This window comes from Chrysemys picta, chromosome 9 (genome assembly GCF_011386835.1).
Source record: "Chrysemys picta bellii isolate R12L10 chromosome 9, ASM1138683v2, whole genome shotgun sequence".
Taxonomy (NCBI): Eukaryota; Metazoa; Chordata; order Testudines; family Emydidae; genus Chrysemys; species Chrysemys picta.
The window spans coordinates 24,969,402-24,986,911 of record NC_088799.1 but is presented as its reverse complement, the minus strand read 5'-3'; the positions used below and the strand labels follow the sequence as shown (position 1 = coordinate 24,986,911).

General features: G+C 39.4%; 2 protein-coding genes across 9 annotated transcripts in view; one reads left to right on the top strand and one right to left on the bottom strand.

Annotated features, from left to right (window-relative positions):
• LOC112059097 (uncharacterized) overlaps positions 1–17,510 on the bottom strand; it is a 160,058-nt gene that overhangs the window by 103,612 nt on the left and 38,936 nt on the right. The gene's annotated exons all lie outside the window — the stretch shown is intronic.
• MME (membrane metalloendopeptidase) overlaps positions 1–17,510 on the top strand; it is a 94,340-nt gene that overhangs the window by 38,175 nt on the left and 38,655 nt on the right. For all 4 annotated transcript variants that reach the window (XM_065557866.1, XM_008165041.4, XM_065557868.1 and 1 more), the window contains exons 9-14: positions 4,239–4,373; positions 7,052–7,153; positions 11,681–11,817; positions 11,919–12,012; positions 14,849–14,977; positions 16,149–16,247. In XM_065557866.1, the coding sequence (XP_065413938.1) occupies positions 4,239–4,373; positions 7,052–7,153; positions 11,681–11,817; positions 11,919–12,012; positions 14,849–14,977; positions 16,149–16,247 (696 nt within the window). The remainder of the gene's footprint in view (positions 1–4,238; positions 4,374–7,051; positions 7,154–11,680; positions 11,818–11,918; positions 12,013–14,848; positions 14,978–16,148; positions 16,248–17,510) is intronic.

Sequence of the window (17,510 nt, the reverse complement as noted above, 5' to 3'; positions counted from 1 at the left end):
CATTCCATCAACTTCTGCCAGGACACAAAAAACAAGCCAGGACAGTTCAAACTGGCAGTGTTAAAAGCATTTAATATGGAAGATTTGGTCTCAGCCCTGGTGTTCCATCATCATGAGGAAGTTGTCTCATCAGTTCAGCCAAGGCCACTTCTGTACATACTGGATGAAGCCAGACTGGAAAGAGTCTAGGGTGTCAGTGGAGGCCAGGCTTTACAGATTTGCTGCCACCTTCTTGAGGTTCTTGTCCTGGGAGCTTATAGACCAGAGTTAGAGTTAGTGGATTCATTGTCTGTTTGACTTTTGAAAACAAGATTAAGAATGGAAATGACATTTGATCATTTTGAAAAAAAATTGTTAAATTTTAGTTGTCACTGGTATGTTTAATGGGTCGAAGAGAATAGGAAACCTGCAATCAAAAAGGAGCCTCCAGTCAGAACTATTGTATTGCATGGTTTAGCAGAAAAGGTCTAAAGTATCTTAAGCTTGAAGGTAAGCAAAGAGCTTAGCTCCTACATCACATCATGCCATTAGAATTACTAAAACTGTTTGTAGTTCTAGATGATCTTCTTTAATTCATGTTTACTTACCATGCATGCATATTTTCATTAACTCCTTGATACTAGAATTGTATATTCTCCCATTGCCAACAATGGGCGCACCTTAACCCTCAAGGGGTTAAATATATATATTTACTGAAGTCATCTAAGTGCTAAAACTGTGGCTTTAATTAGCCAGTTTTCCCATCATATAATTAAAGGCAGAAGTGATGGGAAATGCATGATTGTGTTTTGTTGATTTTTGCTAACATATGATACTTAATGTTAACTAAACATAACTAGTATAAATTGTAAGAGTTTACTTACTAATAAAAATAACCACTAATTATTCATATTACCATAGCTCCTAGGAGCCCCTATCACAGACGAGTACCCCACCGTGCTAGGTGCTGTACAAACACAGAACAAAAAGATGGCCCCTGCCCCAAAGAGCTTACAGCCTACCAGAAAGTAGGTCACGAGGAAATTAAATAAAAATTGTATGAACTGTGATTCTTGCTGGTATTTTCATTTGGTCTGACTATGGACCTGATTTTGATCTTACAATAGTTTTTACAAAGTATAGCACTAATGACTTCAGTGGAGCAGATTGTGATTTACACAAGCATAAGTGAGAGGAGAATCAGGCCACTGAGTTCTCAGATATACAAATCTGTACAGTGCTGGCATCCCATTCAAATTTTAATCCAAATTCCATCCACTTTAAGGATGTATCTGGGCTGTAACAATAGCTATTTGTTGGGACTTCTAAAGGCAAGATACTTGGTTTTAGTATTTGTTTTGCTACAGAATTTAGTGAACAAATTAGATGGTGTTACATTGTGACCTGACAGATTAGTTACCATCAAAACCTCAAACATTCCACCACTAAATAATGAAGAAAGTATGGACAAATGTTTAGGGGGGGGACACACCCAAAAAACAAAACACACACACACACACACACACCCTCTTAGCAATAAGAAGAACAGGAGTACTTGTGGCACCTTAGAGACTAACAAATTTATTAGAGCATAAGCTTTCGTGGACTACAGCCCACTTCTTCGGATGCATATAGAATGGAACATATATTGAGGAGATTATATATATATATATATATATATATATATATATATATATATATATATATATATACACACACACACACACACACACACACACACACACACACACATAGAGAGAGCATAAACAGGTGGGAGTTGTCTTACCAACTCTGAGAGGCCAATTAATTAAGAGAAAAAAAACTTTTGAAGTGATAATCAAGCTAGCCCAGTACAGACAGTTTGATAATAAGTGTGAGAGTACTTACAAGGGTCCTTGTAAGTACTCTCACACTTATTATCAAACTGTCTGTACTGGGCTAGCTTGATTATCACTTCAAAAGTTTTTTTTCTCTTAATTAATTGGCCTCTCAGAGTTGGTAAGACAACTCCCACCTGTTTATGGTCTCTGTATGTGTGTGTATATATATATATATATATATCTCCTCAATATATGTTCCATTCTATATGCATCCGAAGAAGTGGGCTGTAGTCCACGAAAGCTTATGCTCTAATAAATTTGTTAGTCTCTAAGGTGCCACAAGTACTCCTGTTCTTTTTTGCGGATACAGACTAACACGGCTGTTACTCTGAAACCTCTTAGCAATGTCAAGAGTAAGCACAAGGCAGGCAGATTCTAAATATTCCCACCACCCCGAAGACTTCAAGGGAATGAGAAAAGTCTCTTCCCAACAGAGTAGCCACCTGCACTCTGCCAGCAGCCTTTTCTTGGCTCTGGTTCCCACTGTGTCATTCTGCTTTTATCCTTGAGCTGTGTGTGGCAAACAGACAGCTGGTCCATCTCCTGTTCTTTAACCTAAGCATTTTCAGCTTTATCAGGAGTGTTTCTCACCCAAAACTACATGTGGAATCTGTATGAGAGTTTTTTTAAACTAGTGGTACCTCAGAAACCATTTCACCCCACTGCTGACAGTTATTTTTGACCCTGAATGCCCTTTAAGATTGCAGTATATCCAGCACCTATTTACAGCTGTAGCTAGAGATCAGCTGAATTGTCCTCTTGGCTGTTCCGATTGTTCCCAGGTGCCATGCAATGGTCTCCAGGTTAGGCCTGATCCGCAGTCCATTAAAGGCAATTCAAGGACTGCCATTAACTTCAGTGAGCTTTGGATTAGACCCATAGAAAGCTTAAGATTTGTGTACATAGCTGCGTACTCTTAAAAGTTTCTGGGCTTGACGAGCACGCCCCATGGTACAATTTGGCATTTTAGCTGCCAGGAACTTTGTGCCATTTCCTCCCTGTTAAAGTGTTCTTTTCTAACTCATGACAAGTACCACTGAGGGCCCAGTCCTGTGAGGTGCAGTGACCCACCAACTCCCAATGAAGTCAACATCATTTTCAGGAGGTGCCCAGTGCTTCACAGTTTGAAGCCCCAAGTGCATACAGACTGTAACCAGCACTGCCTTTTAAACACACATACGAGAGGCTAACTGCAGATGAATGCCATTGGTGATAGTCGCTAAAATGTCCATCTGAATGTCTCATTTCAGGTCACATTCGGTCAGCTTGTGAGCAGACATCAAAACATCCCAATATAGTTCCTTAAATGCACATATACTTTAAAAATTATATTGTTTTTATATTTAGTTTAATTTATTTATATTTGCATTAAGGGAGCATGTTGAAAGCAGGATTCCTATCAGGGAGAAGGTAAAGCAAAATGAATGGGAATTATAAAGAGGCATTGTAATGAAATTCCTGCCCTACTTTCCTTTATGGAAAAGTCTGATAAAATTGAACAGATGACACCAAGAGGGTTCTATAGAAGTTTAATCTTATAAAATTATATCCGTACTATATGTGAACCACCCTATAGATATCCATAGCTGGGATATTATTTTTCATTACATTGAATAGGATGATCTGAAAGCCTATAGAAAGGTTATCGTTGTCTGTTAACTTCTACAGGAGCTGCAGAAATGTCCCTGATACAGACTATTTAGCCAACACAGTTTATTAAAAAAAACAGTATACAGAACATTTTTCCCTAGCCTTTGATGGCCTAAGGAGTGCACGGCCATTAGCGAGACCTCAGGATGTTCTGATAGAAAGTACGTATCATTGCAGACTAAGGAAACTGCCCAGCACAGAGGTTCCTATAGACTCACAAGAAAGATATAGTAGTTACTTGACTAAAAAAGAATAATTGTTTCTGGAGTGATGTTTCCCAAATGCTAATTCAGCACTATCCCATCAGCATTTCCCTCATTTAATGTTTCTGCTTCTGCTGCCTGGAGGCACTATTTTCAGAAATTATAATTTAAGTAAGATGATTAGGAAATTTAGGGTAATTCCCAGACAAACACGAGGGGTGGGATTTAAGTATAGACTAGTAAACATCTTAATTTTAAATTATGAGTGCATGGCAGAACAGATTGCAATGTTTAGCCTTGATTAGTGCTGCAACCATATAGCAATTTGCCATGACAAAATTTTTAAATTTAATTTCCACGTTATAACGCAGCATTTCAGAATGTAGTACTATATTTTGTTCTTTAGAAATGTAGCTAAGAAGTGCCAGGAACAATAATTCACAAAAATTAAAGTTAGTCTAAGATATGCATGATACACAGTACTTTGAAGAGGTTTGTCTTGAAATTGTTTGTTTCTTTTTTGCAGGCGTGTTCAGCCTATGTGTCTTTCATGATTTCTGTGGCTAAGCTAATTCTCCAAGAAAAAAATCTCACCATCAATGAAAGCCAGATTTCTAAAGAAATGGAAAGAGTTATGGATCTGGAGATAGAGATTGCCAATGTAAGGAAACTTTTCTTTGTGGGTTTTACATAACTGACTTTATTTTAGGTTAAAAGAGATAAGCAGTAGGAACATTTAGGAAAGAACATTATAAACAGTTATGAAGTTACTTTTATGTGAACACTAAGAGGATATGGAGCCATAGTCTGCCCGGAGATAAATCAATAGGCATGGTCTCCATGTAACTGGACCCTGTATTCAAGACACAATGCAGCCCATGTTACATTTATATAATGGCCTTCATCTTCAAAGGATCCCAAAACATTTTACAATCTTAAACTGATATACCAACTGTATAGAGTAGAGCAGAAGTCTCAGACTTTTCCAAAGTGAGACCCTGAAAGATTGTCTCATGGGTCGCCTTCCCTCACATTCACAATCCTGCTGACCACTTCCCCTACTATTTAGGATTCCATAACACCCTAGTGGCGACTACAGCAATTGCTTGTCTGGAAAGTAATATTAGCAAAATGTTGTGTATTTTTAGCTGTCTTTTAATTTGATAAAGCAGCTGGAAATTAGGAGGAGAATGCCACATGTAATGCAGCCTACTGCAGACCACTTGAAGCAGTTCGTGTACACAGAGGTTCTCCATTTAAACACAGCAACTCTATACAACACTTTAGCTTCCAAATCCTAAGACTAGCTTATATGGCAGTATGGTGTCCATAAGACACAGTGGACTGTAAATGGGATGTGCACCAGGCCAAGCAATCCTGAAGAAGGTCAGGCCTGGTACACAAGATGGGAGATTAAAGGGCACATGGACCTGAAGGTGCCTATTACAAGAGGAAGGGAAAATATTGTCATTAGCTGTCTCCTCCCAAGCAGTAGTATTCAGACCTTCTGCACATTGTTTACTTTCAGCCCTTCATAGCTCCAGTGGGGAGTGGGAAAATGACAGGAGAGACTTGGTTCACATACCATCTGCTTAAGAAAGGGCACTTTATGAGGGACATTTTAGGGGTCTCCTTCCTTCCTATCCTTCTCTTTGATTTTTGGGGGGCTAGTTAGAGCAGTGGGCACCGACTTTAGTCCCTGGAATACAACATAGAATAATATTTGGCCCACACAACCTTTTCAGTCTCCCACTAGTCAGCTGTCCCAAACTCTTAGTCAAGAGTTTTCTTCAACAATAGTATCCCTAACACAGGCAGCCAGAATTTAAAAGTGTCAGGGGACAAACCAAATGGAAAATTCTAGTACTCACGTGCAAAAATATGGCCTCAAAACATTCAGAACTTGGGAAGATTCTGGACTGATTTTCTTTACCCTTGAGTTGTTTTTACTTCCTTGGTGAGGAGGACTATAAAACAATCCAAGTTTGCATTTTCTAGCTTCAGCCATTTGAGTCACACCAACAGACTAATGGCATGTGTGTCAAGGAGGAAGTGTAATTTCCCCATTTCCATATATCAAAAACAGATTTTGATTTTCCTCAGACTCTTGAGAAAGTCACCTTTGACTGAGACCAAAGATGGAAAAAACTTTCAACCAAAAGGAGTTTATTGGATAAAGGTTTGAAGGATTGAAAAGGCAAGTTAGAAAAGAAATCACATCTGACACTTCTCTATGGCACTCGCTATTGGCAAATGCCATGCTTAGTGATGGGCAAGCTGCTGTTGCCTAATTTTGAACCCATTTGACCTAAATTTGAAAGTTCAGCTCCAGTTTGAGCTGTAATGGATGTGGAATCTGCATTCTGCTTAGAGAAGCCTGTAGGAAAAGGAGTGGAGAGAAAAATATATGATGAAGCCGAGTGCGGAATAATGGAGCAGGGAAGAGGGAATGAAAAAATAAATATAAAGGAAGTCTTAAAAAGGACTGGAGCTGGGGAGAGAATTTCTAAATTAAAAATGAATGGAGTGGCCAAAGTTTGCTACCCCTACACCAACAGAATTGGCTGTGCCAATAGAGGCAGGGGATTCTGCCTTGGATAGACCACCTTCCTTTGAGAAATCACTCGGATCCTTATTATTTTGCATTCTCAACTCACCATCTTGGGAGCTAAGGTAAGAAGGGACACAAGGACGATATGCTGCCAGATGATACTTCCTCCCCCTCTCTAGTCAGACAAGCTGCAATGGGAGGAGACAGAGGGGAAGCAGCGGTATGGCACCCCCAAGGCAAAAGGCCCAAGGAGCAGTATTTCCCTGCTCAGTGCTGCATCATGCAAGTGCTTGCTTCTCTCCTACCCTTCTGGCAGATCCGGGTCAGGGGGGATGCTGTACATTGGAAAGGACAGATGGAAACCCAGGAATGAAGGGTGGATCTTTGAGGACAAGAGAACATGTGCCAGATGGCTGTTTAAGCAACTTAACTGGGGATATCCATGGTGCATGAGAAAAAAAGAGTAGGAGTATATCCTATGGGTTGAAAGTATCGTAGCAAAGCAAGAGAGCTTTTTGGAAAGTCAGTGATATTGGCTCTCTAATCCAAAAAGCAGAGACCTATAGTATTAACAGAGATTTTGTCAGTGTAATTTTGTCCTCTCTTTTGACTCAAGCCTACAACATGTACCTGCAAGGCATTGAGCAATATTATGAACTGCCCATATACAGTAGACATGTATCAAGCCTTAAGACCTTCAATTCTTTCATCATTTTCACTTCCTTCTCCTGGTATTGCTATAAATTGCCTCAACTTATATAGTCTTCTTCTGTAATTAACATGTGTAGGCTACAACTAAACCTGAAGACAGAAGCGATCCAGTTCTGCTGTACAATAAAATGACATTAACAGAACTCCAAAATAACTTCTCTTTGGAGATCAATCACAAGGTGAGTAATTAATATCCCAATATTTTCAAGTCCTATTAGTGCCTGATAAAAGAAACTATGTAATATTAGAATTCTTTTTGAAATAAAGCTTTTATATCTAGAACGGAGATATTTTAAAGTTGAACTATGTACATGAAGTGCTTGAAGATGATAGGGTATTACTGGCTGATTTGATGCCACTAAATTAAAAACAAGGAGGTGCTCTTTTAAAGCCAATACTCAGGCTTGCTGGAAGAGCATTGACTAGAGATGGTCAAAATTTTTCCAACACAAATTTTTTGTGGGGGGAAGAAGGGGGGAGGAAACAACCAAAAAATGCAGACTTGGTAAACCAAAATGCTTTGTGCATGTGTCGAATTCACCAAATGGTTTCAATTGAAAAAATAAACCCCCAATACAGAAGGTTTTGTTTCAACATTTTCTAAATGAAACCTTTCATTTTTATGATTCAAAATTACATTTTAAAAATAAAATTGAAGGACATTTCAAAACAAAAAGTGTAAAAAAAAATAATCCAGAAATCAAGATGAATTGTTCCATTACAGCTTAAACAAAATGTTTTGTTTGGCCCAAAGCAAGTTGTTTTTTTTATTTTTCAGAACAGCCAGCAGCATGAAAAATAAAGTTATCCACATGTCTCTACATTTGACAGCTAAACACATTATTTTGAGCCAGATTATGGCTGGCCTTGACCCTGCCATCCCCCACCCACCCCATGGAAAGGTTAGAGAAGATGAGAGAATATTCTCATTACAAATTAATTCTGTGGGTTTGATTTACTCTTGGCGGGGCAGGAGGGTGAAACTTGCAACTTCTGGAAATACAGTCTTAGCTAATGGTCACTGGAAGAGAACTTGGAACAATAGGCAGGAGTGTATTATTAATTAATTATTATTATTATTAAGTGTTTCAGCCCAAGTAATGTATTTTGAAATACACCTCCTACCACTGCCTGTTACATAGTATCCTTCTTAATCTCAAAGACTGACCTTAAATTTCCCAACCTAAATAATAATTTAATTTCGCTCATCTTATCGCACTTCTGATTTCATACAAGTCACATACACCCACAGATCTCAGTTAAACAGTTACTGTACATAAACCATGGTATCAGGAATTTATTTAGTTTGCTCATAAAATATTACTACACTGTTAATTTCCCCATGAATTAAAAATAAACAGCCACCTCTCTCCTGAAAGTCTGTCCAAGAATGCCTCAAAAAGTACAAATCAAGACCAAACCACTTTTCAAAATAAGAGGCAGACTGTTTTGAGTGACAAACTTCCTCAGGTGTCAAAGGACAAAGGTGCTTGTCCTAGATACAGTAACTTTCCTCAACTATTTAAAGAGCAGATTTAACTGAACAGGGGTAAAATACTGAGTAGCTCAATTATTGTCTCCAATGACAACCATAGAATCATAGAGTATCGGGGTTGGAAGGGACCTCAGGAGGTCATCTAGTCCAACCCCCTGCTCAAAGTAGGACCAATTCCCAACTAAATCATCCCAGCCAGGGCTTTGTCAAGCATGACCTTAAAAACCTCTAAAGAAGGAGATTCCACCACCTCCCTAGGTAACCCATTCCAGTGCTTCACCACTCTCCTAGTGAAAAAGTTTTTCCTAATATCCAACCTAAACCTCCCCCACTGCAACTTGAGACCATTACGCCTTATTCTGTCATCTGGTACCACTGAGAACAGTCTCGATCCATCCTCTTTGGAACCCCCTTTCAGATAGTTGAAAGCAGCTATCAAATCCCCCCTCACTCTTCTCTTCTGCAGACTAAACAATCCCAGTTCCCTCAGCCTTTCCTTGTAAGTCATGTGCTCCAGCCCCCTAACCATCTTCTCTAATTTCCACCCCCTCAGTCTTCACATTGGCCCACAGAGGCTCTGCAGCCCTCTTTTCATTTTGAATACCAGTACAACGGAACAGGGAGTTACGGGCCAATATGGAGATTTTAACAGATCATGTGAACTTCTACACAAAGCAGTGTATATTCACAGTTTTCCTAATGGAAACTGCCATATCATCTATTCACACTGGAAGCTCACTTGGTAAAGTGATGAATGGAGAAGGGTTTTGTTTTTTTCATCCTGCAATGGGTTTTTTTGTTTTTTCATCCTGCAACTTCCATTGAGGTTTCTGGTAGTTGAAGGAGTTAAACATCTTCCATGTAGTCTTCAGAGCCACACAGGATAAGGCCAATAGGAGTGTAATGCATGTGAAAAGTATCACATTTTCCAGTGCTGTCAATATAATGGTCTGTGGAAAAGGCCATTACTCTGCCAATATGCTTCAGTACTGACCTAGAGGGAGCATGTATAGGTTGTAGAAGTATATTCTCCATTTTTACTCAGACCTTGTTCTTTGTTGAAACTATGAACAAAGATGCCATGTTGCTGATGGGGTTTGTAGTACAAATACTGTCCCACTACATAATAGAGTGAGACCAGTAACTCATTCCTCATAATACACAAAATGGTCTCCAGCTGTCAACAATTTTTAATAACTACTGCCTGTATGCGGGACAAATTCAGTGTTCAGTGAAAGATTCTATAACCTCTTACCAATCCTTTCATCTAGGGTTACCAGACAGCAACTGTGAAAAAACAGGACAAGGGGTGGTGGGTAATAGGTGCCTATATAAGAAAAAGTCCCAAAAAACAGGACTGTCCCTTTAAAAACAGGACATCTGGTCACCCTACTTTCATCCATCTAGTTCCTTGAGCAAAGAGCTATTGAACAGAAAACATAATGGCAAGCAATGATATTTCTTATTCAAGGGTTGTTCACAATTACAGAGCATACAGGATTGGGGGCCTATCTAACAGCACCTTCCTCCTACCAGGCCGGGTTTTGCTCTTGCTGAGCCAGCTCATTCCCTAGGGTAATTCTGTCTGATGATCTCTCATAGAATCCAGGGAAGCAGTTTTCCACAGTCAGTTGTTTTTTTATTTCAAGCCTTCTTAACACAAGAAAACAAAACCTCACAGACTCTTCCCTCAATGTCTGTGCAGGCTGAGTAGTTCCTTCCCCAAGTCTGCTCTTCACACCAGTAAGTTCATCATCCCAGAATTTCATGCCTCTTACCTCACAGCCTTAGTAACACAATTGGTCCAGCAGCAGTCTATTGCAAACAGCTACTAGCCCATCAGTTTTCTGGAAGGTACTACCAACTCCTCCCTCCATTTCCTGCTACCTTTTTTTATGAGGATGAACCAATTCAGTGCCAGCTCTTTTTCCCCAGGTGCAACTGGTGAGGCTAATCAGCCAGCCAGCTGCAGGCTTCTGACCCCTGAGGAATGATATCCCTTATACCTTCACAGTTTCAAATTTAACATGTTCACATTTTAAAATAACACACTGTGCAGATTGCATAGGCATTACTCAATAAGAATTTGCTTAATAGAAAATTGCTTTGATAGCTGTTGGCCCAAGCTCTGAAGACCGTGTAATAATGAACAGCAGAACAAAGGAATTTGGGGTTGGAGGCCAGAAGAGGAGGAAAAAAGGCACTTTAATGTTAGAGTGTAACTCACCCACATAAGCCATAGACATGGTCTGTTTCAGACTGTGTACCTTGTTCACGTGTGAATGACATGGAATTCTGAGAGGATATATTTTGCACAAGCCAGAATGTGGGATGCCTATGTTCTAGAGTGCTCATCCAGAGATGCGTCCAAACAGTTTGCTTTTATGTAGGTGTGTACCTGCCATTCACAATGGCTTTTTTTTTATTGTAGCCTGCATTGATCTCATTGTACACTCTCAGTGTAAATACAAAGGCATTGTTTAATTTACTGATAGTATAATGTGGTCTCCAAAGACAAGCACTGACCTTGGTCTGAGATTTAACTGCCTCTTTACACTGCAAACAGTATTGCTTTCAAAAAGATCCTGTTCAAGTGTCTCATCTTAGTGAAAATATGACAGGCTGGGGAGCAAGAGTAAAAGGATTTAGGGTATGTTCCAAAGCACATTGGAATACATCTTATTGATTTCACTGTGCTGTGTATCAGGCCCTTAGTGCATATGAAAGTCTCAGGACCAGATTATCATATATACCAAGGCCCTATTACACTCCCAGAGCAGTAAAGAGGGGTCTTAGAGTAAATGAAAATAAGGTTCTCAGTGAATTATTAATTTAAAAACTTTTGACTAGAAATTAGAAAAGAAAAGAAAAAAGAAAAGAGCCCCTGAAACTGCCTAAAGTATCATTTCCATTTTTCCAGATTTATTTTACAGTACCATAACCATTTAAATCACTGTACTTTAAAAAAAAAAAACAAATTCCATATCCTGCACGCTAATTGTCAGCCTGGGATAATATCATTTCAGATCCTCCAAAATCAAGTTTTACCAGGATAGCTCCAGTTACAGTAGTGTCAATATTAGGAAAGCTAAAGTTTAGCTGAAACATTTGTTTCACTCAAACATAATTGAATCCCAAAAAGAAATGGGTAACAATCACATTATTTTATTTCTTATTTAATACTTATCCATAAAATGCATGTTTTTTCCAGCAATTCAACTGGTCAGAATTCATAAATAATATAATGTCAACTGTGGAAATTAATGTCAAGAATGCAGAAGATGTGGTTGTTTATGCTCCAGAATATCTAACCAAACTAAAGCCTATTCTTAATAAATATACTTCCAGGTAGGTATGTCAGGTATGTTTTTAAAATTTGCATTTTATTGCCAATAAGTTCCAAAAGCCTAGAAACATCACCAGCTTATTATTGTTGTTTTATTACACAGAGACATTCAAAATTACATGATTTGGCGATACGTAATGGATCTTGTAAACAGTCTAAGCCGTAACTACAAGGACACAAGGAATGCTTTTCGTAAGGTGCAGAAATTCCTCTCTCTTTTAAAATTTTAAATATGACTTTTTAACACCCACCAAAGATAAATGTTTTCCGAGAACCAGCTACACCATATACATTTTGAAACACATTTTGAACTTTGCAACACACAAAGCTGTAGATGTTTGCTGATGCTCCTGCTGGAGTGTGTTTATAATTTGTATGATGTATTCTTGATACTTGGAAAGTGGGTTGGAAACATATTGTTCTAAGATCTGTCTCTGTGTTATTCTGAATTTGAGTCAATCAAGTGAATGCATGATCAGTTTTATGGCAGTACAATAATATTTTAATGCAAATAACTATGGTTCCTCAACTCCTTTTGACTTGCTGCAAGCTTTTCAGCACCTTACAGTATCATGACCCATAGCCAAACATTATGGGCCCAATATTGCTGTCATTAATGGCACAATCCTGTAAAATGCCAAGTACTGACCGTGTCTACACTTAAAATGCTGTAGCACATCAGTGTAAACACTCATTACAGTGACAGGATCATCCCATCACTGTAATTAATCTACCTCACTAACATAACCACGTTAAGATCCTTTCCTCTGATTCACCCCTAGCATGTTTCTCTGAAGGTTAGACCATTTGGTCAGTTATTGATTTAAAATTTCACATGTTCTGGAGCTGGAGCACAGAATGCTTGAAATTCTCAGGTGAAGATGCCAGGGCCCTAGCAAAAAGGCCATCAAACCTGTTGCCACCACTTTTTAGAATCTCTGCAGAAGAAGCCTGGCAGATTGCTAGACTGCATATTCAAATAAGCCTCCATCTGTTACAAAGGCAGGACTATGACCCTAGCTCACTGGAGTTCCATTCTGTTCCCTGAGGCCAAACTGTCAGGTTGCACCATCACAGTTGCTGCCCCGCCAGCAGATCTGTTATTGAGAGACTTGGAAAGGCAGTGAAAATGGCATGCACATTAGTATGGTGATGCATAGCACTTGGAATTGAAGTGACTGTACAACTGTGGATATAGTTATTTCCTTTAAAGAAAGGCACTGGCACCTTCCTTTTTCTATTATTATTATTTAAAAACAGAAATTAAATGTTAAAAGTTATATTAATGTAACACTGTAATTGAGAGTTTATGCACAATACAGTAATGAAAGTTAGTGGTATGGTTTCTAATGGAACCATAATGGCCACATTACATACATGAATCTATATTAATGCATTGTAGTTTAGCACCATTGATAATCACATGCAGAGCGGATGAGTTTCCATTGTTGTAGGAAGCATAATTTTGGATTTCCAGGGCCAGATTCACCAGGTCATGGTGCCACACTGGTGAGGCCAAACAGACTTAAAAGCAGCTTCCTGAGGATTCCGCAGGTGAAGGAGAATCCCTGAGCAACAAAGAGCACTGTAATCTCTGCTGGCTATTCTAGCCCATGTGGCGTGTGGCCAGGTATACGGGAACACCCGAGCAACAGCTGCAGCAACAACCCTTGTCCCCCCTTTGGTTTGTGGGCTGCTGGTGTAAGATTGAGCAGCACTAAGGTCACTTTCATGGTCTCCCATTGGACTTGTGCTGAGCACAGCTTCGCTGACCTAGTAACGCTAGCCCCCTGATTTTGGGGTATAAAATCTCTACCATAACATGACAGTGTAATTTTTTTTTGCATTTATTTTTGCTATGTCTGCTGCTTTTTGTGGTTAAAAGTGAATCAGCCCCAGCATACTGTGCCAGTATTGTATTACATGCATATTTCCCCTGATGCAGGGTCTATGTGTGTGTCTGTGTGTGTGAAAAAGGAAGCAAAATTAGAAATAGGGGAATTTTCTATTCTAGTCAGTGGCAGTGTTGACTCACGTAAGAGTCATGGAAAAGCTGCAACAATGCAAGGTCTTCAGGGAAGCCTGTTGTAGACAGTTCTATACTGTGTGCCACTGATAACATTTTCAGAAGACCTTTCGTCTCCTCCTAATTCTTTATGTATTTGTTGGGGTGAAAGGAAGTATCAGCAGTTTTCCTTTTCACAATCATTAATTCAGTGCAAGGTGCAGGAATTATGGAGCTCTTAATACATGAAGTCCCCGATCAACAATCTTGAAGAGAAGGATAACTGTTTTCTCGCTGAAGGGGGCTCCAGGGAGCCACCAGATAATCACAGAGTGACTCCCTAACACTGTAATCGTTTTGTTATGACGTCATACCATCACATCAACATCTCTGCATCATCATTTATTAATGAAATATCATGACAAAATCTTTGCAACATGTACATTGATAGTACAAGATACCAATAGCCTCCCTTCAAGCAGTCAGGGCTGTCCCAAAACTGTGTGGCTCTCACTGGAAAGGTGGTGTAGCCTGTGTATCTGGGGCATTGACTAGGGGGATCCCCTGCTCAGATACCACCAGTGGCACTCTTATGGAGCTGCTGGCAGGGCTGTGGTGGAAAGCTCCACCGTCCTCCTCTGGGTGTGATCTGCCGTCTGCTCACAGTGGTCCTTAGTGGAGCAAGGGGTTGCAGTTCAAATCCAGGCACCTGAGGCAGTGATGTGCAGCAAAACCTTCCTTATCTCTCCCCTTCGTGTCTATTAGGGGTGTTTTTCTACCCTCCTCCCCCCTTTCCATGGCTGCTGGGGGTATTGGGAATGTTGCCAGTGACCCCCGTATGTTTCCTCAGATGGGTGTTCAATTTAGAGAGTACCCCTCATCCCCACTAACACTAATGAGAATTAAATGCAGTCAGTGAGGGTAGATTAGACTCCTCCAAAACTCATAGTCTGGCAATCAGCCACCATTCTCCTTCTGTTTATGTTGACCTAAATGTCATTCCTTTATCTAATGTTTATGTTTAATAGGCACTTTATGGCACAACATCAGAAACAGCTGTTTGGCGGCGCTGTGCAAACTATGTCAACGGCAATATGGAGAATGCAGTGGGACGGCTGTATGTAGAGGAAGCATTTGCTGGAGACAGTAAACATGTGGTAACATTTTCAATTCACTTAACTTGTGCACCATCCAAGTGGTTAAGTTTACTAGATGATGATTTAATAGAAATTGGCTTCATATTAGAGTTGTAGAAACCCAATTATTGCTGATGTCATTCATTTCATTCCACTGCAGATGCCCAGGGCAAATGCTGTCTTTGGATGCTTGCAGCTGCTCCAACTGACATAAATGGGAGCTGCACCACTCATTCATGCAGTGTCAGAATTTGTTCCTTGAAAGTACAGTAGCTTTGTTTCATTCCTATACTAATGGCTACCAAGGGCTAGAAACAGAAACAGGAAAAGCAAGCTTATCAGTTCAAGAGAATCTGACAAACATTACACAGTATATCATCATGCAGAACTACTCTGCTAATGTTTCTAAGCAAATAGATTTAGTTCCCTCAACCAGTACAGAGGGAACACTAATTGCAAAAGCATAAAATGTTATTTCCCACCTTCAGATGTTAAGGTTGCGTTAAGAACAGGGAAGAAAATGCTACTCAGCAATATGTTGGGAAGCACCCATGTCAGCAGTCTGTGGTGATGGGATTATGTACCTTTTCCAGGACAGTAAAACAAGCAATTAGCAAATGATGCTAAGAATGGATGTCAGAGAAGATTAGGAGAAGCCATTGCAAACTACAGCTGGCAATATCATAAAGCAGAGAAGATTACAGAGTGCGGCACTGAATTTGATTACCTTTTCTGAAAACAAACTCTTTTAAATCAACTTAATTAAAATAAATTGGTGAATGAAATATGTAAGCTATATTTTCTCACTGAAAGGAGGGTGAATTTAGTTATTTAAAACAGTATTTTATTATGGCTAATGATGTGAAAATACACGATTTTTCCTTTGTGGTGATTACAGGGTTATTGTCTAATCATAAATTCTTTAGGATCACTGACCATAACGTCTTCCCAAATAATTATTTCTGCAATAAGTAATAGCCACTTTCAACTTTTGATTCTTTAAATAACAAAGGTAATTATTATAATTAACACTTTTCACTTGGAAACTTTGCTTTCTGATAACATTGGCCTTAAGTTTATTTGTTGCTCAATTAATATGCCATTTGAGTAACAACAAGAATGTACAAAACAGATTATGATTTAGGAAAAAAATGACTGGGTGGTGTTACTGTATTCTGATGGCTTTTCCCAGGTTCAAGAAATGATTACACAAATTCGTGAGGTTTTTATAACAACGTTAGATGAACTCACTTGGATGGATGCAGAAACCAAAAAGAAAGCAGAACAAAAAGTAAGTGAAAAAACAAGTTTTGATTTGTTTTATAACCCTACTGTAAAGAGTGGTAACTTAAATTGACCAAAAAATCTAATCAGACAGTCATACCGTTGCATTTATCTACTATTACTTTAGTTAGATCAGAATAACAGCGATCAAGTTAGTACAATATGGAGATCCCTTGTTTACAAACTATATCCAACCCCATTTCATTCTGAGGATCAGCTTCCACTCAACATAGCTACAACTGATAAGACTCAGACTCTACTGCACAGAATTTTTCCAGATATTAAAACACATATAATCATAGTTTTTAAAGCTCCACATGTTACATTAGCAGTTTTCAGATTGACTGGGAATGACTGATGAGGAAAGGTTAAAAAAGATAAATATGCATGGTTTGACTAATCCATGGGCTTTTAACTGGGGGCAAGGAGTCACAACCACCCTGCCTTTCCCATATTATTGAATAGAAGGGGGTCTCAGTTAAGTCCTGGTTACATTGGAGGATCCTGGCATGGAACAGGAGATCCCTGTACAGAAAACGTTGAGAATCACTGGGCTGAGCAGGGACAAAGGGAGTAGATACCCTTTCAAATACAATATTTGTAGACAGTTATAAAGACCAAGATGGAAAGGAATGATTTAAGGTAATTCACTGGGCTGAAATGACTGTAGGAGTAATGGGATGGAATTAAGAAGGGAAACATTTAGACTGAATATTGTGAAAAACTCCTGGACAGCGAGATCTGTAGAACAGTCTTCTAAGGGCAGAGAGAAAGTCCTATTGCTTTAGACATTTAAAATTAGGCTGAATTAAACACTAGACAACATACTGTAGGAGACCATCCTTCTTTTGCAGGGGAGATAACCAAATGGAATGATTTCTAATAAGAAACATAAGAATGGCCATAGTGGTCAGACCAGTGGTCCACCTAGCCCAGTATCCTGTCTTCCAACAGTGGCTGGTGCCAGATGCTTCAGAGTGATCCATCCCCTGTTGTCCAGTCCCAGCTTCTGGCAGTCCGATATTTAGGGTCACCTAGAGCATTGTGTTGCATCCCTGACTATCTTGGCTAATAACCATTGATGGACTGATCCTCCATGAACTTAAGTAATTCTTTTTTTGAGCCCAGTTATACTTTTGGCCTTCACAACTTCTCCTGGCAACAAGTTCCACAGGTTGGCTGTGCATTGTGTGAAAAAGTACTTCCTTATTGTCGGCTGATTGAGATGAGGGCAGTCTAGCCTAGTGGCCAGAGTCAGAGCCATAGTCAG